Source organism: Vipera berus (genome assembly GCF_964194415.1).
Source record: "Vipera berus genome assembly, chromosome: 6".
NCBI classification, from domain to species: Eukaryota; Metazoa; Chordata; class Lepidosauria; order Squamata; family Viperidae; genus Vipera; species Vipera berus.
The window spans coordinates 81,996,820-82,023,176 of NC_138208.1; the positions used below are offsets into that span (position 1 = coordinate 81,996,820).

At 44.5% G+C, this 26,357-nt stretch overlaps 1 protein-coding gene across 2 annotated transcripts in view; it reads left to right on the forward strand.

The window, feature by feature from the left end:
- PDE3A (phosphodiesterase 3A) overlaps positions 1-26,357 on the forward strand; it is a 302,639-nt gene that overhangs the window by 268,544 nt on the left and 7,738 nt on the right. The window contains exons 8-14 of one of the 2 annotated variants that reach the window (XM_081330553.1): positions 5,890-6,027; positions 13,319-13,430; positions 14,111-14,224; positions 15,151-15,350; positions 17,720-17,923; positions 22,464-22,619; positions 24,009-24,246. In XM_081330553.1, the coding sequence (XP_081186679.1) occupies positions 5,890-6,027; positions 13,319-13,430; positions 14,111-14,224; positions 15,151-15,350; positions 17,720-17,923; positions 22,464-22,619; positions 24,009-24,246 (1,162 nt within the window). The remainder of the gene's footprint in view (positions 1-5,889; positions 6,028-13,318; positions 13,431-14,110; positions 14,225-15,150; positions 15,351-17,719; positions 17,924-22,463; positions 22,620-24,008; positions 24,247-26,357) is intronic. The other variant, XM_081330554.1, reaches the window with a different exon arrangement.

The following is a 26,357-nucleotide window of genomic DNA, read 5'->3' on the forward strand; positions in this document are numbered from 1 at the left end:
ATCAAAACAAATAATTAAAATGAGGAAAAACAAGATTGCAAGAGGGTTCAGATGTTATACGTGGTGCATCCAGCGCACAAGCTCTCTGCTGCCAAGGGATTCCAAAGCCTGATGGGAAAAACAACAACAACACATTTTGGATGTTCGCCAAACAACCAAAATGGCTAGTGCTAATCTTACCTTTCCAGCCCTGCTTTTTGTTTCCTCTCCTTCCCATGCTAATTAGGCCTGAACCTGTCACAGATTCTTTTCTATGTACCCAGATCACTGGGCTCCAAAACCCCAAGAGAGCCAACCCAGCCACATAGGTTTCTAGGCAACATCCACACAAACATTCAAAGAGACTAGTACTACTACTGCTGACTACCCCCTTCTTCCCCAGTTCTACTACAGCTCCTAATATTGCTCCTCCGCTACGTCTCCTTATGAGTTCTACTGCTTGAGAACAGCGCCTCTTTCTAGTAGCCTCGGGATGCTTCAGGCTTTCTTTCAATAAATGAATACAAACCAGCTTCCATCTCACTCTCACTCCCACACCAACACCACTCCAACCCCGCTACTCCTAGTGGCCTCTCTGTTCAGCTTTTGTAGCTACCAGTTGCTGTGCTGGCTAGGGAGAAGTCTTGAAGGGTGGGTAACTATGGCCCCTTTACAATCTGTAGGCCATGCTGGCTCGGGAATTCTGGGAACTGAAGTCTACAGGTCGTAAAAGGCCATAGTTGGCCACCCCTGCCTTCAAGGGACAGCCCAGATGCTGGCCATTTTGCAGGCAGCCTATCCTCTCAGACGGACTTCTTAGTTTTTTGAGCTGAACCAAAGTATAGGATAAAAATAAGATAAAGGTGGGTTTTCTATTCCAGCTAGCTATTAAGATTGGTACCATTGCAAAGATACATAGGTAGCCATTGGGAGTGGGCACCTATGGGGTTTAATGTTTTAACTTGTTTCAAATGGCTTTATTTATTCTTACTGTGTTTTATTGTTTTTTTATACTGCAAACTGCCAGGGTATTATGGGATGTTGTGGTCTGGAAGAGTTAGAAATAAAGACAAAAAGAAATATTCTGAGCAACAGCCATAAAAAAACCAACCGTCAAAACAGAGAAAAATTGTTTGAAAGACGGTAGATGGAAGTAATTTGAAACAGTTGTGAACAATTGCTCAAGAATCCCCAGGTGGCCTAAATTAAGCTCATAAATATCTGCATTTAACTCATCACCAATAAACTCCCGGGGAAAGGTGCAAGAATCCAAGGCGACCATTTTGAAAGTGTCTATTGATTATTTATCTTTTGAATTGCAGAGTTCAGAAGCTAAATAATGTTAGGAACTCGGTGTTCACTGAGCTTGGTTTTCTCCTTGCAAATGTTTGATTAGCCAACTGCTATGAACCCTGTGTACAAATTACTTTAAGTAAACAATGGCCGAAGAGGGAAGCAAATAGCCTGAGGCACATCTTTCTTATCCCACATCCATCAGTCATCACGTATGTAAGGGGGAAAAAAAACCAACACAACAATCTAAGATGAAACAGTGCAGCCAACTAAGCCAGTAGACCGATCAGAAACAGGCACATACACACCATAACTATTCCGATCAAGACTGGTAGGTCAAACTATCCCACACAAAAAGCCAGATGACCCCACTGCCATGTGCCACCCACTTTGATAATGAAATGTTTGCAAGACTAAGCTTAGCAAACTCCCAAAATCCCAACATTCCCCATATATTTTCCACTCAAGATAAATGAGCCAATGTCAAAAACAGAAACAAATGAAGGGAAGAGGGAAGAATATGGATTCCTTTCAATTCAAGACAAGAACAAACCTAATAAACATCTGTACTCAATATTTCTGCCCAGGATGACACTTGTTTAGACACAGATAATCTATTAGGAAAAATATTTTTAAGGCAACTAATTAATAGGGACCAGATTGGGGGATAATACCCTCTGTTACAGTTTTTTCAAAGCTCATTTATATGTCAGTTTTTCAGCCACAGCTATGACGGATGACAAAGTGACATTTTCAAAGGCCATTGCTCTGGTGGGAAATGAATTTTAATTTTCCAGGTTTTGCAATAACAAACTTAACAGCCAAGCAGCTGGATCTGAATCAATTTTGTACATGGCAGCAACTGATAGGAAACATGGGCAATCAGCCATATACAGGATTCAGCATAGAAGATGTGGGTTTTCATTGTTTTGTTTTTTCAGCCACAAGTACTGGCTAATTATGCATCGCTACCAATGATGGCAAAGTGGGTTGGTTCTCTTACCATTCTACCAACTCTATAAAGATGACAATTGACGTGACGTTAAGGGTGCACAGCTCTAACAATGAGTTTATCTTTGTGGTCAATTCTTGATGATCCCTTGAAATAGAAGAACTGAAGAAGCTTTTTAGACGAGAAGCGAAACATCTTCAAGAAAAACAAAACAAAAGAAAGTCCAGTTGCCCCTTGAAAAAGTACCTTTGGGACATCCATGACCTGGATGACTGAGAATCTCCATAGAGATCCCTTGAAATAGATCTAAAATGAATTCTTTGTTATAGAGAGGCTCAATGACCACCATTATTTGAACCTCATCTTCTGGAGCCTGAGGATAGTCTTGTCGCACTATAGCTAGCTATGTTATACATGACATATGTGTTTGAATACTCATTCATCATGGGTCGCAAAACATTTTGAATTTATGCATGTCAAAAACTCAAATTTTGAGTTCAAAGCAGTTGTTCCCACCTTACCCAAAATTTCCCAAAATTGTTTTGGTCAGTCTAAAAGAGTCTGGAGCTTGGAACGCTTCAGTGAGAAGACCATGAGAAGAATTTGAGAAGGTTTAGAACAATTCATGTGAAGCTAAAAAAAAACACACCTTGTCCTGCCCCCAAAGAAGGATGCTTTGATTATAAATCTTTTGATATTTGAAATGTGTTGTTACTCCCTCTGTTCTCCAGCATTTCGTAATTTTTCATTGTCACGTTGGGGTGTGTGTGATTATTTGGAGAATTGGGGGGGGGATTTCTGGAGGCCGTACTTAAAGTCTGCAGCATTCCCAAGGGAACTTAGGAATTCAGAATATAGACTTTGAACCCTCCACTTTCCAACCCCCTTTGAATTCAGAATAACAACAATAACAGCCTTTGCCAGAGAAGCAGTGACTCTTTTTCCAGGCTGGTTCTGCCAGCTGCTGTTTTTTCTTTATAACTTTGCAAAAACCCTCTTGGCTCGGCCCAACTTATAAGCATAAAAATTCTCTGTAGAGGGTATTCCAACAGCACCCTACAAGACCAGAACATCTTTAAGAGCCTTGGTGGAGCAGTGGGCTAATGCCTCCTTAAGTAAGTAACACCAGCTGCCTGCAATTAGTGCAGGTTCGAGTCCCACCAGGCTCAAGGTTGACTCAGCCTTCCATCCTTCCGAGGTAGGTAAAATGAGGACCCAGATTGTTGGGGGCAATTAAGCTGACTTTGTAATAATGCCGCTTGGGGGGGGGGAAGCCCTAATAAGCAGGCATATACATAGAATGAAGGCTATTGCTAAGCACATTGATTTGTGCTTCTTAGATTTTAAGCCGCCCTGAGTCTTCGGAGAAGGGCGGGATATAAATGGGATTAAAACAAAATAAAAATAAAAAAAATCTTCTGTTTAGCACTACCTGACCAAGGCCCTCTCCAATCCTACTAGCTCTTCTCCTTTTCTATCTGGTTCTGTTGGGTGGTGCTAGTTCTAAGTTCCTTTGGCAGTTTGGTTTTTAATGGTTCTCTTTCCCCCAACTTTTCCCCTTTCCTAATCCACTGCCTTCTTTTGTGGAGTCAACTTAGTGTCTGCTCAAAAAAATTCAAGGGACAAAGACATCACTGACATCAAAGAACTCTATGCTGAAAACCTCTGGGGAATTAACACTGGGTTTAACTTTGAGGAGCATGGGTTCATCAACTGTCCAACAATCCCTACCCAACATGGTAACCTATTTGATAATTTTGACCTTGGTACCATCTGCTGAAAGAACATCTCATGGCATGCTTTAAAGGGAGAACTCCTCACCATTTGCTTCTTCACGTTTTTCCCAAAGTAAAGGGGGCACCTCCAGTGCCCATGTTGCATTTTGATGCAAATATTTCACTTTTTTTTCACATTTGCGGATTTCAACAATAACTAGTCAGTTATATTCTCCTTAATCTTCCAAAGAAAAAAGGTGCTAGATCAGGGGTCTTCAAACTTGGCAACTTTTAAGACTTGTGGACTTCAACTCCCAGAATTCTTCAGCCAGCCCGGGCTGGCTGAGGAATTCTGGGAGTTGAAGTCCACAAGTCTTAAAGTTGCCAAGTTTGAAGAGCCCTGTGCTAGATTTTAAAATCTTTTTTCAGGTCTAAAAGACTAGTAAGTTTGGGACTTTGAATACTCTCATTTACCCTACACTTTGATGCAGCAACATAATCAAGAAGAGGACGGTCATAGGTGTTTGATATTGTTTAAAATAAACAGACTTCCAAAATGAGGAGGAGACCATAGTGTCTTGTCAGATTTCATAGGAAAGGTACCGTATAGAAACGTTGAACTACAATTCCCATAATCACTATTTGCCATTGGATATGGGTTTAAATCCAAAACATCTGGAAGATGCTAAGTGTGAGTCTCTTGTATAGGAATTAACTCTGGGAATCATTACAGCTTTCAAGATCAAATCTCTAATTGCAACAAGATGCTTTAACTATTTTATTCTTATGGCTGTGCTTGCCTACTGTGTTTAAGCAAGTTACTGAGAGTCATTTTCTTTCCTAAAAATGGCAGTGTATCAGGTCGTAAACTAGAAAACGGTCTCACTTGACAATGTAGTCTTAAGTCATTTAAAAAGAAAAAATCGAAACGAAATCCTAATTAAAATTTACGTTTTGCTACTGGAGCTGATTAAGGGCATGTCTGTGTTAAATTTGAGAAAGCAGCACATTCATTTTAGTTATTTGTTATTAGAATTTGTTCATTATTAGAATAACGAATAACGGTTGCAGGAATTGGGTATGTCCATTTTAATGAAAAGAAGGACTAGGGGTGACCTGATAGCAGTCTTCCAATATCTTAAGGGGCTGCCCTAAAGAAGAGGGGGGGCCCAACCTATTTTCCAAAGTATCTGAAAGCAGGACAAGAAGCAACGGAGGGAAGCTAACCACAGAGAGAATCCAACCTAGAACTAAGGAGAAATTTCCTGAGAATTGGAACAATCAATCAGTGGAACCACTTGCCTCCAGAAGTTGTGGGTGCTCCAACGCTGGAAGTTTTTAAGAAGAGACTGGACAGCCATTTGTCTGAAATGGTATAGGGTTTCCTGCCTGAGCAGGGGGTTGGACTAGATGACCTCCGAGGTCCCTTCCAGCTGTGTTATTCTAATAGTAATTTTAGCTTGACATTACCTCTGTCAAATCAGATGTTGCTTTCAGATATTGGTTGGAAAGCTGAGATTATGCTGTCTTTTTCCAGGTCACATGTAAGGAAAACCAGTTTAGAACTAGAAATCTTCAGAGTTTAGCTTGCTCAGAAAATGGTACCCTGAAAAACTTTTGAGAGCTGGATCAACGTTCTTTTCGTTCACTTTTTTTTTGTAAAGGCTGCTTTTCCCATTAGTTGGAATTCATTTCGTCTTAACTTCTCCCATCTGTTTTTCTATTACAATATTTTGACAGCTAGGGGCACAGATTAAGGAAGTGTTTATCCGTTTGATCGGAAGAGGGTGGTGACAACCTTCCTAAATCTTCCATATAAACTCCTTGGATATCTCTTAACACAAGATGGAAGCCTTGGAATTAGAACACTGAAAAGCCCAAACATCTTACATTTTGTACAAAGTTGTTTTTTTTTAACATTTGGGATGTGTTTGTTGGTATCTGTTACAGGAAAAACCTATCCTTGCCCCCGAGCCGCTAATAATGGACAATTTGGACCCGCAAATGGAGCAACTAAACAATTGGAATTTCCCAATCTTTGATTTGGTAGACAAAATCGGGAAGAGATGTGGTCGGATTTTAAGTCAGGTAAGAAAAAGAATGTTCTATAAGATTGACCCCAGAGCTCTGCTTTTTTTTATAATGCACTCTTCTGGAGTTCACCGATTCTAATCCAGAACTATTTGGACGCAGAGATGTGTTTCTGTTCTAGCCTTAGGTGGGAATCAAATATTACGGCTTTCTGATTTGTACGAACCCAGCCCGTGTGGCTCGTCTGATAAGGTAAAGGTAAAGGTTCCCCCGCACATGCGTGCTAGTCGTTTCCGACTCTAGGGGCCGGTGCTCATCTCCATTTCAAAGCCGAAGACCCAGCGCCTGTCCGAGGACGTCTCCGTGGTCATGTGGCCGGCATGACTAGACGCCAAAGGCGCACAGAGTGCTGTTACCTTCCCACCGTAGCAGTCCCTATTTTTCTACTTGCATTTTTTACGTGCTTTCGAACTGCTAGTTTGGCAGAAGCTGGGACGAGTAACAGGCGCTCACTCTGTTACGCGGCACTCGGGATTCAACCGGCCAAACTGCCGACCTTCTGATCGACAAGCTCAGCGTCCTAACCCACTGAGCCACCGCGCCCCTGGCTCGTCTGATAAGCCATGATTAAAATCCTAGCTGAGACCATAGGTTAGAAACTCAGGTGCAAAGTTTCTCTTGCTATATATGCTAAGGGGAAAAAAAAAAGAAAAAAGAGCTAGCCGATTCATGGGAATCAAATAAGCGTTACCCAAACACAAGCATTACATCCAGGCCTCGTAGAAGGATTTTGAGAAACAAAACGTATTTTGTAAAGGAAGCCACAGAGGTGAACGCCGTGCAGAAGGAAGAGACTTGTTAGTTTGTGGTAGCAGAAATGAGGGATGTGATCGCGCCTTTTTCCAACGACACATTTTATTCGAAGGTGCTAAAAAAAGTTTCCAACTAAAATGGCATTAGTCGGAAAAGGTGCTACCAGACTCCTTTCCAAAAATAGTGGCTTAGAATCGGTTTTGGGGGGAAAAAAGGAAAACAGCCCACGAGCACCACAGGAAACCTTCGGCTCCAGCACAGGCAAATGTGTGAAAAAGAATTTTCTTTTTTTTTTCCCATGCGCAGTCCATGAAAAACAGCGAGTAGGAAGAGAAAAACCCTAGTTTCATTCAGTTCAGCTCGATGGCAAGCTGTGTGCTTAGATAATGCCTTCATTTTCACTTACTGTTTGCCTAATAACGGCCTGGAGGGATATAGCAACTTTTGCCGAGAAAGGAGGGGATAGAATGGAAGGCTGCCACTGGAAAGATTAAAGCCAGACTTCATTTAAAAATAAAGTGAAATTTCACTGCACCTTCTCTTAAAACAAGAGAAAATAGCAGCTCCTCGGATCAGCGGGTTCCCAGATTCTAGGAAAACCTGCTGGAATGACATTCTTGGAAGTGGCGGCTGCGGATAAGAGTTAAGGACAGAAGAGTAACTTGTTCAGCTCAGGTCCCCAGGAAATTGGTTTCGCCCGGAGGAAGCCAACAACCTTAATCAAGAAATCAGATCTTAGGCATCAGCTGCAACACACCAACCATATTTTTTTAAAAAAAACCTAACAAACAAAACCAACCATACAATAGTTCAGAAATTGCATGATCGTCACACCTGGTGGGATATTTGTATTCCAGAGGAGATCTCAGGTGCAAGATCTTCATGTGAGAGTGAGAGGCAGTTTGGTCTAGTGGTTAAGGCACCGAGCTAGAAAGCAAGAGACTGTGAGTTCAAGTCCTGCCTTGGCTATGAAAGCCAGCTGGGTGACTTTGGGCCAGTCTCTCTCTCTCTCTCTCTCTCTCTCTCTCTCTCTCTCTCCCTCCCTCCCTCCCTCTCTCTCTCTCTCTTACTTTCTCTCTCAGTCTAACTCACCTCACCGGATTATTTTGTAGGAAAGATAAGAAGAAGGGGTGTTGGCTATGTTCGCTACCTTGAGTTATTTGTAAACATAATAAAAGTGAGGTATAAATAAATAAAAATAAGGTAAGAAATAAAACCTAGGGATAAGATTCTGGACATCTCAAAAGAGGCAAGTTAATTAAGGTTTGTCCATCTGCTATCAAGTCCACTTTACAAATCACATAATTACTTTTGCGCCTCACCGTTTTAACACCCCACAATCAAACCCCAGGCCCTACTAGCCCTGATGATGTTAACCTAGAGGTAATGAAACGTCTGCAAGAAAACAAGCAAGCTCAGAGAGCACCAAGGACCCTCTCACGTCAGCCCTGAGCTACAAATATTCTCCTTCATTGGAACTCCAGGCATAAAGGCTTAGTGCAGGGGTAGGCAAGCTCGTCTCTTTAATGACTCGTGGACTTCAACTCCCAGAATTCCTGAGCCAGCATGGCTCAGCTTGGAAACCTCTCTCTTTCCCCTCAGCATGGCTGGCTCAGGAATTCTGGGAGTTGAAGTCCACAAGTCATAAAAGAGCCAAGGTTGCCTACCTCTGGCTAGCTCTAGCAAGGCTGCTAGAGCTGTTAAACCGTTTTTATCTCAAATGTTCCAGGAAGGGGCGGGCCTAGAACCCAAAGTGCTTGGAGTTACCTATGTTTTGTACGGGAAGTCCTCAACTTGCAACCACAGTTGGGCCCAGAATTTCTGTTGCTAAGCAAAGCAAGCATGAAGTGAGTCAGGTCCAATTTTATGACCTTTTTGTTTTTTTACCGTGGTAGTTAAGAGAATCACTGCAGTTGTTAAGTGAATTACGCAGTCATTAAGTGAATCCAGCTTCCTCCATTGATTTTATTTATTTATTTATTTATTGATTTATTGATTGATTGATTGATTGATTGATTGATGGGATTTATATCCCGCCCTATCTCCCGAAGGACTCAGGGCGGCTAACAACAAAACATATAATAAGTACAGAAATTAAGATAAAAATAAAATTAAAATCATCTGTGCAATAAATTAAAATTAAAAACTAAAAATAAATTAAAAATTGTAAATATAATTAATTAAAATGCCTGTCAGTCCAGGTCAGCCTGGTGGAATAGGAGTGTTTTGAGGCCGCGGCGAAAGGATTGGAGATTTTGGGCCATCTGTAGCTCAGGGGGGAGCTGATTCCATAGGGCTGGCGCTCCCACAGAGAAGGCCCTCCCCCTGGGGGTCACCAGCTGACATTGCCTAGCTGACGGTACCCTGAGGAGGCCTTCTCTGTGTGAGCGTATTGGGCGATGGGAATTTGTTCCCGGCAGCAGATGGTCCTGCAAGTATCCCGGGCCTAAGCCATGTAGGGCTTTAAAGGTAAGTACCAGCACCTTAAATCTCACCCGGAGGGCAACCGGTAGCCAATGCAGCTCACGCAGGAGGGGTGTAATATGGGAGTATCGGGGTGCTCCCATCACAACCCGTGCAGCTGCACTCTGCACCAGCTGAAGCCTCCGGGTGGTCTTCAAGGGCAGCCCCATGTAGAGAGCATTACAGTAGTCTATACGGGAGGTAACAAGTGCGTGGGTGACTGTACGTAGGGCATCTCGGTCCAGAAAGGGGCGCAATTGGTATATTAGGCGAATCTGGGCAAATGCCCCCCTAGCCACGACTCCAATATGATCTTCAAAACTGAGTCGTGAATCTAGGAGGACACCCAGATTGCGTGCTCTATCAATGGGAGGCAACATCTCTCCTCCTATAGTCAAAGATGGAACCTCTTGGACTAAACGAGATGACGGTATGTACAGCCACTCAGTCTTGGCCGGGTTGAGTCGAAGCCTGTCTTTTCCCATCCAGATCTGTACCGCTTCCAGGCAACGGGACATCACATCGAGGGCATCACTGGGTTGGTTCGGGGTGGAGATGAATAGCTGGGTATCATCAGCATATTGATGATATTTCACCCCGAAGCCACGGATGATCTCTCCCAGTGGCTTCATATAGATGTTGAACAGGAGGGGCGAGAGCACCGATCCCTGAGGTACTCCACAACTAAGAGGCCTAGGGCTTGACCTCTGCCCCCCTGCTAACACCGTCTGCGAACGGTCCGAGAGGTAGGAGGAGAACGGTGCCTCCCACTCCCAACCCCTCAAGACGACGTAGTAAGATACCGTGGTCGATGGTATCAAAAGCCGCTGAGAGATCTAATAGGACCAGGACAGAGGAATAACCTCTATCTCGGGCCCGCCAGAGATCATTTACCAGTGCGACCAATGCCGTCTCCGTGCTATACCCAGGTCTGAAACCCGATTGGTACGGATCCAGATATTCAGCTTCCTCCAGGTTCAAAGGGAGCTGTTGTGCCACCACGCTCTCAACGACCTTCGCAAGAAAGCGAAGGTTGGAGACGGGACGGAAGTTGTTTAAAATAGCTGGATCCAATGCCGGTTTCTTGAGGAGGGGCCTTACCACCGCCTCTTTCAAGGCGGCAGGGAAGTACCCCTCACTCAGTGAGGCATTGATAACTGCTAGGAGCCAGCCACGTGTAACCTCCCGAGATGCATAGACTAGCCAGGAGGGACACGGGTCCAACAAACATGTGGCGGCACTTAGTTTCCCCATGATCTTGTCCACTTCATCCGGAGTCACAGGATCGAACTCTTCCCAAATGTTCTCGGCCAAATTCATCGTTTTCCTCTCGTCAGATACTGCCCAGTCAGAGTCCAGACCAGCCCGAATCTGAGCAATTTTGTCCACCAGATATTTACTAAATTCCTCAGCCTGTCCATGTAGGGGGTCCTCTCCCGTCTCTTGATTTAAAAGGGAGCGGACCACTCTAAATAGGGCGGCCGGGCGGTTATCTGCGGACGCAATGAGGGTGGTGAAGTAGGCGCGCTTTGCCACCCTCATTGCCACAAGATAAGATCTAGAAAAGGATCTTAACTGTGTTCGGTCAGACTCAGACCGACTGGTTCTCCAAATGCTCTCTAGGCCCCTTCTCTGGCGTTTCATCTCCCGCAGGTCCTTGGAGAACCAAGGAGCGAGTCGGGACTTGCGCCGGGTCAGAGGCCGCAAAGGGACAACGCGGTCGAGAGCCTCTGAAGCAGCCTGTTGCCAGGCATTAACTAAGGACTCGACCGGGCTGTGGGAGAGGGAGGTGGGAATCGGTCCAAGCGCCATCTGGAATTTATCTGGGTCCATCAGGCGCCTGGGGCGGAACCACCTGGTCGGTTCCGCCTCCTGACAGCGCGGGGTGACGTGACGGAGGCCCAACCGCAGGAGATAATGGTCTGTCCATGAAAGGGGTTGTGATGTTGGAGTAACCCCACCCAGTCCATTTAGCCATTGCCCAGAGATAAAAATAAGATCAGGCATGTTTCCTCCCTCGTGAGTTGGGTCCTGAGTAATTTGGGTCAGGTCCATGGCCGTCATGGAAGCCATGAACTCTCGGGCCACTTCTGATGCACTGCCCAGGGAAGGTAGATTAAAGTCTCCCAGTGCCATAAGTTTTGGAAATTCAACCGCCAATCCTGAGATGGCGTCAAGTAGCCTGGGTAGAACCGTTGCTGCGCAGCTTGGAGAGAGGTATACCAGAAGTAGGCCCAACTGACCACCAGGACCCCATCTTAAGAGGAGGGATTCACATCCGTCTATCTGAGGGGCAGTGGCCTCCCGCGGATGGAGGGTTTCTCTGATAACGACCGCCACACCACCTCCCCTACCCTGAGCTCGAGGTTGATGTAGCACACAGAAACCTGGAGGGGATAAATCAGTCAGAGGGACCCCTCCCTCTAGGCCCAACCAGGTTTCCGTGATGCACGCCAGGTCTGTGTCTTCCTCCTCAATCAAATCATGGATGAGGGGAGCTTTATTCACAACAGACCTGGCATTAAAATAGATCAGCCTGAGCTCAGGTGTCTGTCCTCCCTCTTCCCCAGGACAGCAGGTGAGAGCCAGAGGGTCGGAGCGCGCCACAGCTTGAAGATAGCGGGGGCGCGATCTCAGATTACGATATGGCCCTCTGCTCATCCATCTGCTGCCATTCCCAATTACCATGGGGATCGGTATCCCTATCCCATCCCCCTGGATCCTAAGACTCTCCCCGGCCCTCATATTGCCGCGGCCATTGGCCAACCTAGACTGAGACAGGTCCGGTAGGATCTTCCTATCATTCTGCCGGGCCTGACCCTCCCCCCTCCCTAACCCTTCAAAAAAATTTAAAAGAAAACCCAAAAGCCTCTTTTTGGCGCCATGCCACCTCTCGGGGTCCCAGGACCCGTCATTAAGGTTTGATGGCCACATCTGAGAGAGGGGGGAAGCTCTCAGGGCAAGTAGCTCATTTCTGGTGTAAGCCATCAGAGGTGGAAATAGGAGTAAAGGACGAGTTGGCTGGAACAACTGCATATTAAGTCCACAGAGCTGAAGTAGTGGCTCCTGAAAACATGGTCACCCTCTCACAGTGACCAGGATCTCAGAGGACCACCATCCAGCCCTGGGTAGGTCGCAGGAGGATAGGAAGTCCGGTGGTTGCTAGAATAGTCTGTTGGTGGTGAACTTCGTAGCTCCGGTGATGAGCGGTGGTAGTTCATCTATCTCTATGTCCTAGATGTCATCGCGACCAAGGGGCTGTAATCAGTCTCCGGAGAAAGAAAATGGAGGAGGGATTATCTAGATTTCAAGTATGATCCCGAGGGGATAACTGCTATCTCGGGGGCCATCTGGCACATCCCACCTCCATTTTTAGCTTCAGGTGGTCCCTGGTGATTCCACCCTCCAGACCAGTTCAGGAGGGTTTTAAATATTTAAATTTTGCTTGTTGGGAGCCAGTTTAGGAAGGTCACAAATGGAGACTTGCATGATTCTGGGATTCTTCAACCCTGCTGGTCGCCGAGCATCCAAATTTTGAACATGTGCTCATGAGGAGACTGTGATAGTTGTAGGGGTGAGGACCCATCTTATTTCAGCGGCATGGTGACTTTGAACAAATGATGGTAAATCAAGGATTACCAGTATATAATGCCAACCATCAGTTGTTCTTCCCAAAATTGTACCAAGTTTTTACCAGAACTTTTATAGATAGAAGGCAGGGCAAATACTGTTCTTAAAAGGAGCAAGACTGGTGCCAGGCGCAAGAAATCAGGAAGCAAATGACTACAAGTTTATTGCTTGCTAACCCTCTCTACAAGATCTGAACTACTAACGGTCAAAGAAAATTGATGGTAGATAAGAGTCAAGGGATGGATTTTGATCTCTTGCGAGCACGAAGGAACTCCAGACTTATGACGCTCTTGATCCCTCCCTCTCTGCTCAGCCGAGTCATCTCCTACTGCTGATTTAAGCTTGGGAGATAGTCTGAAGATCTACAGTAGATCCACATGTCAAAGATAGTCAACCCCAGTTCGAACAATTATGGTTCCTTTCCCTTTATTTTATTTTCCAGGTATCCTACAATCTCTTTGAGGACATGGGTCTCTTTGAAACTTTTAAAATCCCTATACGAGAGTTTATGAACTATTTCCATGCCTTAGAGTGTGGATATCGAGAGATACCTTGTAAGTATGATAGCATTCCTTGCTGGTTTTTTTTTTATTTTTCATTTCTCTTATTTTTTTTTAATCATAGCAGATGGTGTTTTCTTTCAACGTCCATAGCAAATTACTTCCAAGCAGATTTTAAAAAATTTAAACCATGGGATAATGTTAAAAAAAACAAACCTGTACAATGCATAGTGCGTTTTTAAATAATCCAATCTGAAAGAGGACTATTTCTGTAATTCATCAGTGAAAACTTACCTTTCTGAATAAGAAAATCTTGATCTATCTCCTAAAAGTCTGACAGCAGATGGTAGCTGTGATTTTTTTTCCTAAAAAAAAAATTAAGTACCTTTTATTTGAACTTAAGCTAACACCCTTGAAATTTACACAATCACAGTATGTGTTTCATAAGAGCATAACAAGAAAACCATGTAACTGAGAGTGAGTAAATAAAGTCATAATTCAAATAAGGGATTTTTTCCCCCTGAATGTTTTAATCAAGAAATGATTGCCAAGGGAACATGCCAATGTTAGAATGCTATAGAGAAATTTTAACATTACTATGAATATCATTTGACTGGTCCCTCAAAGGTGGGAGCCGGGAATAACTGTACATTCTCATCTGTGACCAGTAGATGGTGCTGTTACTCCCTCCAATCCACTCTCCTAATACAATTAACCCGTCTCTCTTTTAACAGATCATAACAGAATTCATGCTACTGATGTCCTCCATGCTGTCTGGTATCTTTCATCCCAGCCCATCCCAGGTCTCCCAACTATGATTAATGACCATGGGTCAGCAAGTGATTCTGGTAAATGTTATGACAACGTCTGGCTATCCTGAACTAAATTTCTTGGTGCAGTGTTGCTGTTACAGGTAGTCCTTAAAATAGCAATAGCGCTTGAGACTTCTATACCGCTTCACAGTGCTTTACATCCCTCTCTAAGCGGTTTATAGAGTCAGCATATTGCCCCCAACAAGTCTGGGTCCTCATTTTACCGACCTCAGAAAGATGGAAGGCTAATGTTCCCAGTGTTCTAACCATGGACCATATTGGTTGGAACTATTCAAGGATTGTGTTTTGACTCTGTTAAGCACGCTGCAAGTTCAAAGCAATTCATATCAATAATTGCTGGTCCGGCCCCCTTGGTGCTTGCAGCTGATAAATGTATATATTGAGTAGGTCAAACTGCAGGTGCATTCAGCTGTTTGCACAGGTGTGTCTCCTTCGTAATGGTGACAGAAGGAGTCATTCTGTCTTAATTGCAGAGATGACTCTGACTAAACCCCTTGTAAAATGGTATGCTTCATTAAGCAAAGGTAAAGGTTCCCCCGCACATGCATGCTAGTCGTTTCCAACTCTAGGGGCCGGTGCTCATCTCCGTTTCAAAGCCGAAGAGCCAGCACTTGTCCGAGGACGTCTCTGTGGTCATGTGGCCGGCATGACTAGACGCCAAAGGCGCACGGAACGCTGTTACCTTCCCACTGTAGTGGTCCCTATTTTTCTACTTGCATTTTTACGTGCTTTCGAACTGGTAGGTTGGCAGAAGCTGGCACGAGTAACAGGGGCTCACTCTGTTACGCGGCACTCGGGATTCGACCTTCTGATCAACAAGCTCAGCGTCCTAACCCACTGAGCCACCGCGTCCCTTAAGCAAAGCTAGTGAGCCCAAAATAGAAGAGGGAAATGCTGGCGCTCTAAGGAACGGTCTGTGAATAACCTGATTTTCTGCCCAGATTCAGATAGTGGGATCACTCACAGTCACCTGGGATACGTCTTGTCCAAAACGTACACGCCAACAGATGACAGCTACGGGTGCTTGGCAGGCAACATCCCATCACTTGAATTGATGGCCCTCTATGTGGCTGCCGCCATGCATGATTACGATCATCCTGGGAGAACCAATGCTTTCTTGGTGGCAACCAGTGCTCCTCAGGTAAGTGGGGTAGGATTAAGGGAACACTTCTCAAGTGCAAGAAATCAGGAGCTCAGGCATTTCAAATGAAAATTTAGGTTTATTGTATATCAAAGCTCTCTACAAGAATCTGAGCTACTAACAGTCAAAGTGAATTGGCAGTGGATAAGAGTCAAGGGAATTCAAGGTGGGCTGGACTTGTGGGCGCAAAGGGACTTGAGACTGATGATAGGTTGGACCCTCTCTGTCAGACTCAGCCTGGTCATCTCCTACAACGGGCCTTCACACCTGGCCCTTTTATGACTTGTGGACTTCAACTCCCAGAATTCCTTAGCCAGCATCCCTGGCTAAGGAATTCTGGGAGTTGAAGTCCGCAAGTCATAAAAGGGCCAGGTTTGAAGGCCCCTGTCCTGCAACATCATGCTCATACAGCTAAGAATCAGAAAGAGCCTTGTAGCACATTTTCAGATTGCCAACTTCTATCCTAGGGCATAGGCTTTTGTGAGCTGTTCCCTTCCCCTGCGTTGCGGAGTGGCTCAATTATGGTACACAATCAGTAATTTGGAAAAATTAATGGAGTTCATATTCAGGTAATCCTTGCTTAATGACCAGTCATTCAGCAACTGTTTGAAGTTAACAACGGTGCTGAACAGGTGAGACTCATCCAGTCCTCCTAATTGAGACTGTCCCTGTAGTCACAACGATTTCAATTTGGGCACTTGGTGACTGGCTCGCAATTACGACATCACAGCATACTGCAGTCCGATGACAGCCATTTGCAATCTTCCCTGCTGGCTTCCCACAAACAAAGTCAGTTGGAATCTGGCAGGAGATCTCAAATAGTGACCACATGACATTCTCACTAATGGCCATGTGGAATTCACTTAACAGTGGAAGCTGGAACTAAGTGGCATCATGCTTATGAATAGTACCGATCCAAATTACAGTAGATAAGTAAGGACTGCCCGTATGTAGGTCTCCATGAGCTTAGCAAACCCATTTGCTGCTTTCCTGGGACTAGATTCTCCCCCCACCCCCTTTTGTAGACAGAAATTGAGTGGTGATTTCTCTAGGCCTGGGGGCCCCCCAACCCTCAGTCTGTGGACCGGCAGGCCAGAAACCGGGCCACGCAAACGCCCCATCCGCGGGATGCAGGCAGCACATGAAACCACACCCCATCCAGTCCGTGAAAAAACTTCTCTCCATGAAACCAGTCCCTGCTGCCCAAAAGATTGGGGGGCGCTGCTTGAGGAGAAAGAGAAAGTGTCTGACAATTTTTCAGAGGCAAGATTCCCTCCATAATTGCATAGGGCAGGGGTAGGCAACCTCGGCTCTTTTATGACTCATGGACTTCAACTCCCAGAATTCCTGAGTCAGCTATGCTGACTCAGGAATTCTGGGAGTTGAAGTCCATGAGTCATAAATGAGCCGAGGTTGCCTACCCCTGGCATAGGGGGAGAACTTTGTGGCTGGCAGGGGAATTCTGGGGATTGAAGTCCATGAGTCATAAAAGAGCCGAGGTTGCCTACCCCTGGCGTAGGGGGAGAACTTTGTGGCTGGCAGGGGAATTCTGGGGATTGAAGTCCACAGGTCTTAAAGGTTGAACACCCCTGGCTTAAATGCTCATATAGCAACCATTCTAATACCTATACACCTTAGAACAGACATGTCAAACACAAGGCCCGGGGGCCGTATCCGGCCCGCGAAGTGGTTTCATGTGGCCCGCGAAGCCATCCTGGAAACAGTGAGGGAACGGCCCCCACTGCCTTGGCCCTGGCCCAGAGACCCTCCTTCTGCCAGAGACCCTCAGATCTGTCCCACTCCTGCCCAGGGCCCCATAGGCACCCTTGATGTGAACGATGTAGAGCTGGCCACGCCCACCCAGTAGGCCAGACACACACTAGCCACGCCCACCCAGTAGGCCACGCCCACCCGGCCCCCTGCGGGCAACCGCAATGCTGATGCGGCCCTCAATGAAATTGAGTTTGACACCCCTGTGCTTAGAAAAATATTTATATGACATATATCACTTTAAAAGCATTTAAAATTCCAGAAGGAAAACTGATGCTTTCCTTTGGGATTTAATAGCGAGGTGGGAAGCCAGGAACTTGTCGATCACTAGGGACATGATTGTTCAGTAAAAGACAGGATGTTCGCATGCAAAAGCATTGGCCTCGTCCTTCAATAAGTACGCCATCACTCTTGTTCACCCTTGAGAGTTTTCGCCAACATGCAGTTCTGTTTTCTTTTTAAATAAGTTCTAAAGCAAATTCCCTTTCATGCAAAAGTGGTTAATTTGGGGGAATGCATATCATTTATTTAGTTTCAGCAGACCGCATCCCTCAGATCTTTTGGAAATGAATATTCTCTCCATCTCTCTGTGGATGTAGGCTGTTCTATATAATGACCGTTCTGTTCTGGAGAACCATCATGCGGCGGCTGCATGGAACCTTTTCATGTCCAGGCCAGAATATAATTTTTTAATCCACCTCGATCATGTGGAGTTCAAGCATTTCCGGTTCCTGGTCATCGAGGCCATTTTGGCCACTGATCTGAAGAAGCACTTTGATTTTGTAGCTAAATTCAATGCCAAGGTAAACACAATCCCTGCCTTCTCATTAAGTTTCAGATCTTTATATAAGAGCCTAGAAAATCAGCAAAGGGGAGGATATGGGATAAATGGCAGGGATTAATCATGCGATGTTGCAAGAATAGTAATCTGGAACCAAGCTACTCACACTAGTAAAGAAAGAGTGTGGAGAAGAGCGACAAAGAGGGTTAGCAGCTCAGAGGCTAAATCTTATGAGGAATGAATAAAATGATTTGGTATGTTTAACCTAAAAGAAAGCTAGGACATTTTATTTATTGGTTTGTTTTCTCAAAAGTGCCTTTTCAAAAAGCAACCCGACTGGGGGTTTTTTTCTTGAAAAAAGTCCAGTTGCCTTTTGAAAAAGCACTTTTGGGACAACTGTAACCTGGATGACTGAGAATCTCCATAGACCACAGGTCTGCAACCCGTGGCTCCGGAGCCGCATGCGGCTCTTTCAGCCGACTCCTGCGGCTCCCAGTCCTCTGCCATGTGCAGTCTAAAAAAAAAAAGTGGGACTAAAAAAGTTCAGCCAATCAATTCAAATATGCAGGGTAGGTGCATATCTCGCCTTGGCTCCACTCTTCAGTCAAACCCTGTTCTGCGCATGCTTGCATGTATGCGCATGCGCACATATTTTTTGCGGCTCCCAGTTTTTCATTTTGTGAGGGAACTGGTTCCGAGTGGCTCTTTCACTGTTTCAGGTTGCTGACCCCTGCCATAGACGTATTTGTTTGCTTTTAAATTAAGATACCACCCAGTTAGGTGAGCTCCTGAATTGCTTAACAACACAACAGGTCAAATTGGGTTACAAATAGGTGTAGAGGTTTATAAATCTTAGGCCTGTTTCGTAAGGGGGAAAGCTATTATTGTTGCAATATATTTTTGTGAGCGTACAACTAGGGTTAGGGTTAATACGTGTTTTTGTTTTTTTTGTCCTTTTAACTCCCATTTTTTAAACGTTTTTGTCTAGGTTTGTTTTTTCTTTGTCGTTTTTTCCCTTTTGTATTTTGTATTTTAATTTTCTGAATAATTTTTATACACACACACACACATACACAACAACCACAGCTGAAAAAAGTGGCTGTGACAAAGACATTGTTTTTTGAACTTTGAATGATATTTCCTTCACAGATGTACTTTGGATGGTATACAACTAAAATATTAGAAGATAAAAACTATATATAAAATTTAAAAAGAGGCAAAGATTGCTAAAATCCAACATTAAAGCTAAATTAAAGCACCTTCAGAGCACTAACCAGCTTGAAGGCTGCATGTTCCTCTGAGTAGCCCAAGCAAGGCTGCCAAGCCATGTTTTCATACTTTTCCAGAAGACCAGGAGACTTGACGGTCCACTTCACCTCTGGAAGGGAGAGTGTTCCAGAGAAGGCTCTCTTTCTAGACCCCACCAGTCAAAATTCTTTTAACTGGTGGGGTCCACAACATCCCTTGCGAGTCACCTTGTGGCGAGATGAGTGGCAAATAAGATATAGAGCAGGGGTGTAAAAACAGCCAGCCTGTGGGGCAGATGCATCATGCGGAAGCTGCTGGTCTGTTCAAGCCTGCGACCAGCCCTGTCAGGGACAAGCCCTTTTTCCTTTTTAGAGTCAACAGGCTGGAAAAACCCAACCCAAATTTATTTACAGTTCAAACAAAAAAGCAATCAAATATTTCCTTCAATAAATAAATCAAAAAATCAAACGAGTCAACAAAGAAGAGTTAAACAGAAGTAGGCAGAACAGACCAGGATTCTTTTAGAATGTTTCCAAATGGTTGCCTTCAGCAACCAGCCCCGCCTACACCTTCCCCTTTTATTATCTGTCCCAAGGCGTGGCTTCTCACTGCCTTCTCCTCCTCTCACTGAGTTGCCTCATTGATTTTCTCTGCTCTGCTGGATTGCCTTCTGCTTCTAGCATCTCTGAACAGATTCAGTTGTGACTCCTCTGAGTCCAACACCTCCTCCTCACACAGCTGAGCCTCATGAGGAACATGACTGGAGGGGTCAGGCTGAGAGTCCTGCAGTGCATCAGAGCCTCCCTCTGACACCAAAGGCTCTCCAAACCCCTCCTCCTCCTCCTCCTCAGATTCATCAGACTCAGCTGCTGGGAGCACAGGCTGACACTGAATCACAACAGCTGCGCCCATCCCAAATAGATAGATGGATGGATGGATATCCAACCAACCAACTTACCTTCCCTACCTGATCAGGTTGAATGGGCTGATGTAATGGGGCAAACACATTTCTGTAGGTAATCTGACCCATGCCATGTAAGGGCTTTAAAGGTCATAACCAACACCTTGAGTTTATCCTGGAAGCAAACTAGCAGCGATAGACACAATAGAGGTCTTCAAAGGCATGTCACAAGAAATTGGGTCTAGATTTATTCTCTGTAATGCTTGAAGGCAGTATCAATGGGCAGAAGAATTACAGGAGAGCCAGACTCAAAATAAGGAGGAATTTCCTGCCTGTGAGGGCTCTTAAGCAGTGGAGCAGTTTGCCACCTGGAGTCATAGGTCACTAAAGATTTTCAAACTTTGTTTGGGATGGATCTTGGGATTCCTGCCCTCAGCCATGAGATGTAGGGGAAGGCCTCCAGGGTTTTTTCCCCCCCAACCCTTCAGTTCAATGAAGAACTCAATCATCTTGCATTGGCAGTCCTGAAGAAAATTGGAAAATGCACCCAGGATGGGGAAGAGAAATTAAGAGCTGCATTTAATGTCACCTTCAGACCGAGGTGTTGCAACCATGTCAGAATTGCCTGAGAAGGAAAATGTCCATGGAGATTCTCAAGTCATCCAGGTCCTGGTTATCCCAAAGAGGCAAGTGGACTTTCTTTGTTTGTCCTTGAAGGCTGTTCCCTTCTCATCCAAGAAGCTTCGTGAGGTCTCCGTTCAGAAGAAGCTTCAGTTCTGAAGAAGCTTCTTGGATGAGGAGTGAAACATCTTGAAGGAAAAACAAAGGAAGTTCAGTTGTTTCTTGAAAAAGCACCTTTGGGACATGAGAAGGAAAAGTTACACAGTGGAGGGAGGAATAAATAAATTCTTGGCTAAAAATGGGAAAGTCAGTCAAATCCAGCTACTGTGGTGGGCAGATGCTAGGGCGGGCTTAGGCAACCTTGGCTCTTTTATGACTCGTGGACGTCAACACCCAGAATTCCTGAGCCAGCCATGCTGAGGGGAAAGGGAGAGGTTTCCAAGCTGAGCCATGCTGGCTCAGGAATTCTGGGAGTTGAAGTCCACGAGTCATAAAAGAGTCAAGGTTGTCTACCCCTGTGCTAGGGTTTCTCTGGAGCTAGCCTTTCTTAGCAGACACCTTGGTAGATAAAGTGTTCTTCCATTCTTCCACCAAGTCATATCAGAAAGGAGCTGCAACCAAGAAGATTACAGATAAAAGAATGATGCCATCAAATGCAAGACTATCCCATTTTATAAAGAAGCTGAAGAAGTGTGACTGGGATAACAGAACAAGAGAAAAACAGAATTGGAAGTGACCTTAGAGGTCTTCTAGTCCAGGGCTTTTCAACCAGTGGTACGGGTACCACCTGTGGTACACTGGCACCTGGCAGGTGGTACGCGACCATCCAAGAAAAGTAGTGGGGGAGGGGAATGAGCTGAACCGGTGGCAGCACCGCACAAACCTGAGCGAGAGATGGCTGGAGCTGCAGGGCTGTCAGGTCTCAGTGGAAGCGCCAGGATCAGCGCTTCTTCAGGGCTGTCAGGGCTCAGCGGAAGTGGCAGGATCAGCGGCAGGCTCCAGCTGCTGATCCTGGTGCTTCTGAGCCCAGAAGAAGTGCCGATCAGCTGGAATATTGCAGCATCTCCAGGGTCTTGTGATTTAGATTCAGCTGCTTGGCAACTGATTCATTTTTTTAGAGCCATTGGAACTTTGAACAGTCACTAAGCGAACTGTTGTAAGTCGAGAACTATTTATTTTATTTTATTTTATTTTATTTTATTTTAATCCCATTTATATCCCGCCCTTCTCTGAAGACTCAGGGCGGCTTACAATCTAAGCACAAATCAAATGTGCTTAGCAAACTACCTGTACTTCATCACTTTTTTCTTTTTCTTTTTTGTTGGTCATCAAGTTTTTGACACCTTGCTAGGTGACTGGTGGTACTCGGATGTTGCCACATCCTAAAAGTGGTACAATGGGTGAAAAGGTTGAAAAGCCCTGTTCTAGTCCAACCCCATACTGAAGAGGGCAAGAGACCCTAGCCACTCTCTCCTTAAAAATCTCTAGTGACGGAGCACCCACAACAGAAACAAAGCAGAATCAGATCTGATTCGTACATGTATGAGAGGAAAAGCAGAAATTCCCAGGGCTAGAAGCTAGATAGAGAAGTTAAAAAAGAAAAAAAGATGGTAGTGATAAACCAGTATTGTGGTAAACCAAGGAAACGCATAATGCACCCAAATAATAATCCCGGCCTACGAAACGCTCCTTGTGCAGTGTACATCATGTTCACCTTTGGAATTGCATTATGTTAGGTTTGATCACAACAGTCTCAAGATAAAACTTCTTCTAATAGCATGTTATCTGCCAGGTGAACGACGATGCTGGCATTGATTGGACAAACGAGAATGACCGATTATTGGTTTGTCAGATGTGCATCAAACTGGCCGATATCAATGGTCCAGCCAAGTACAAAGATTTACATCTAAAGTGGACAGAGGGCATTGTGAACGAATTTTATGAACAGGTGAGAAGACACAATTGCTGTGAACAACTTTTTTTTTAACTGCCTTGTGGATAACACCCATCGTTTCGGTCTTTAGCTTATTTTCCAAGCTTTAAGAATGGCCAGGACTTTAACGAAAGCAAATTATTTCCATAAAACCATAGTAAACCAGTTCCTCTTAATCTGTTCTTCTAAATAATCAAATGTTTTGCTTCCGTGTTTCAAAACGTTAAAATGCAACAAAACAAAACACCCCTCCCTCCTTCCTTAAAAGCTGTTGGTCAGTATTAAAAAAAAACAATTTTCAGAAGACATGCTAAAAGGAGCAGAATTGGTTGTCAACATTTTAAAATCCTTGTTACCAGCCCAGTTGTGCAAGCATACCTTGATCATGTAATAATGGATTTGTTGCTCTGATTAATGTCTTTTTCTTTTTTTAGGCTGTTTTCCTTCTTTGTAATCAAAAGTAGTTCTCTGAACAACCTTCAACGGTTTACCATTCCATTCCTAAGGGATATTTAAGGCCACACAAGAGAGACAGTTGTTCACACAACCGTCCTAAATTCGTTGTTGAATTAATCCATTTTCATAGTTCATATGAGGGACGTGGTGGCTCAGTGGGTTAGGACGCTGAGCTTGTCAATCAGAAGGTCGGCAGTTTGGCAGGTCGAATCCCGAGTGCCGCGTCCCAGCTTCTGCCAACCTAGCAGTTCGAAAGCACGTAAAAATGCAAGTAGAAAAATAGGGACCACTCCGGTGGGTAGGTAACAGCGTTCCATGCGCCTTTGGCGTCTAGTCATGCCGGCCACATGACCACGGAGATGTCCTCGGACAAACGCTGGCTCTTCGGCTTTGAAACGGAGATGAGCACCGGCCCCTAGAGTCGGAAATGACTAGCACGCATGTGCGGGGGAACCTTTGCCTTTACCTTTTATAGTTCATATAATACTTTGAACTATAAACTGACCAATGGAGTGGACCAAACAAAACAACTGTGTTCAGATTATCACACATCACCCGATTCCTGAGACAATATATGCTTCCTGGATCCATATATTATATCGAACCATAAGCTGACTTAGCAAGTTTGCAGAACATACTAAAACACAGCCATAAAAGAACCCCTGACTAAGATTAAAATTAATCGAGTTTAGTAGGTCATTTGAATACAGATGCTTGGTCTTGTAGTAGTTTACTTTCCACGTGTATATAACAGTGACCTTCCTCAGTCTGGTTCCTGCCAGGTCTTCTGGGGTTCCAGCTCCCAAGAATTCCCAGCCAGCATTCTTGAATTTTGGAAATCTGGGAATATCAGACATGGCACATCTGAAGGTTGAGAAGGGTGGGTTAGCCCCATTAGGGAATCAGCCCAAGTGCCTTTGATTAATAGAGTGCCTTCTGTTTTCCAAGGGTGATGAAGAAGCCAGCTTAGGTCTCCCCATCAGCCCTTTCATGGACCGCTCTGCTCCGCAGTTAGCAAAGCTCCAGGAATCCTTCATCACTCACATTGTGGGACCACTGTGTAACTCCTATGACTCAGCAGGACTCATGCCAGGTAAATGGATTGAAGATAACGATGAGTCAGGAGATACAGATGAACATGAAGAGGATTTTCCAGACATGGATTCCTGTGACAATCATGAACCAAGTATGTTCGTCCTTGGTTTTTTAAAAAAAATTATTATTATTTTCTTTGCCTCTGACCCACTAGTAAAAATAAAAACGCTGCGTGCCTACCCCAAGCTCATTGCACAAAAGTTATTCTGAATCAAATGTATGGTTTGTGGCAAGGAGACCAACAAGATAATAGACGTAAAGCGTTCGGATTTCAGTAAGGGAGAATATTTGTAGCTCAGGGTTGGAAAGTCTACAAATGTTTTCTTGTATACTTTTCATTACCCAAACTCGGTGACGTCATCAGTGCTAATCTACTAGCACTGGTGATGTTACCTAGTTTGGATAATGAAACATCTGCAAGGAAAAAACCACGCTCAAGAGAGCACCAGGGACTCCTCATTTGGATTTCTTGGAAATATGTTATGTGAGGGGTTTTTTGGCAGACTAGCTCCGCACTCCGCAAGGAAGCCGCCCAAAGCCGTTTCCAAGCTAGATTGGGCGGCAAACAAATATCAATCGATCGATCGATTGATGAGTTTGTATCATTATGATTGTTTGCCACTTGTTTGCCGTTTCCAAGCTAGATTGGGCGGCAAACAAATATCAATCGATCGATGAGTTTGTATCATTATGATTGTTTGCCACTTCAAAATGGCTTTGGGTGGCTTCCTTGCCGAGGGTGGAGCTTGTCCGCCCCCTTGGTGCAGTCTGGATAGCGTGCGAGCGTGAACCGAACGAACTAATACTCTTTGGCAGCCAAACAACTACTTTGTTCACACACTGTAGTGTCCTGGCTAATGTAACATTGCAATTTGTGAAATAATAATAATGGGTGAATTCCAACAATGAAAGCCAGCAAAACTGTAAAGAGCAAAACTTTCTAATATAGTAAAGATTACAGTTAAAAAGATGGGGAGAAAGTGAGCAGGATACGCCAGTGTCAACCACCTCCACTATGATATGATAAGTCCCCAAGCCAATTGGCAGAGCCAGGTCTTCAGGCCCTTAGGGGAGGTCAGATGGGTGGGAACAGATTTCACCTCAGGTGACATACTTATGTCTCTAGCTCAGATTTGCTATCCAGTCCCATTTCGACACGTGTATTTTACTCAAGTCTGTCAGCATGTTCTGTAACCTTGATTGAGTGACACACAAGCCAAAGCAGCGTTCTTTCATTCATTCATTCAAAGTTATGCTAAAAAAATCCGAATTGTCGGGGTGTGTGTGTGGGGAAAATATCTACATGGCTCAAATTCAGTCTTCCCAACAGTAAGCTTCAAGGTGAGAAATAGAGAGTTGTGTGTAATATACTTCCTTGGTATCTCCGCCAAGACACTTCACTCTGTCTACATTAAACACAACAACTGCAAATTTATTCAGAATTACAGATTGGGTGACCTTGGATGGGTAGAGTATTACTCACCGAAGGACAACTCTAGCAGTTCACACTAGAAAACGTGTGCAAGCATCCCCAGGAAATAATAATATTTAAAAAATGGGATCTTCTCCCTGGAAGATATAGGATGTGTGGTACATGTCCATTTTCCAAGGTCTTTTACATTTACAGATTCTCTCACCACATGAGATGAACTAAATGCAACAAATGGAGTTAACAATAGCTTGCGATGAGTATGTGTGAAATGATTTCCAGCAAAATGTTTTGTTCTTGTTTTACCCATTGAGTCATGTCCAACTTTTGGTGACTTTATAGGCAAATGATCTCTATGCTACCCTGTCAAGCACAGCTTTCCGTTGATGGATGTTCAACTTTATATCAGATTTGATGTTATCAAGCCAACGTGTTCTTGGTTTGTCCCTTCCTACACCCTTGTCCGTTAGCCATTCCTAACATCATTGCCAACAAAATGTAGGATGTGATTAACAACCTTCTGGCATCTCTGGAGCCCTGCAAAGTATTGGGGGGGGGTATCTCCCGGGAAACCAGAGAGGGAAATTTTTAATATGGAGGGCAAGTTCCCTCTGATTAAACCTGGAGGCTTCCTACAGGGAACTGAAAGTTTTCTAAGGAAGGATTGAACTGGATTTGGGCTATCCCATAGTGAGAAGCTCTTGATTTGAAGTTGAAAAACTTGAAGGACTCAAGAGTTTAGCTTCCAAAGTGCTAACCTATGCACACGTTTC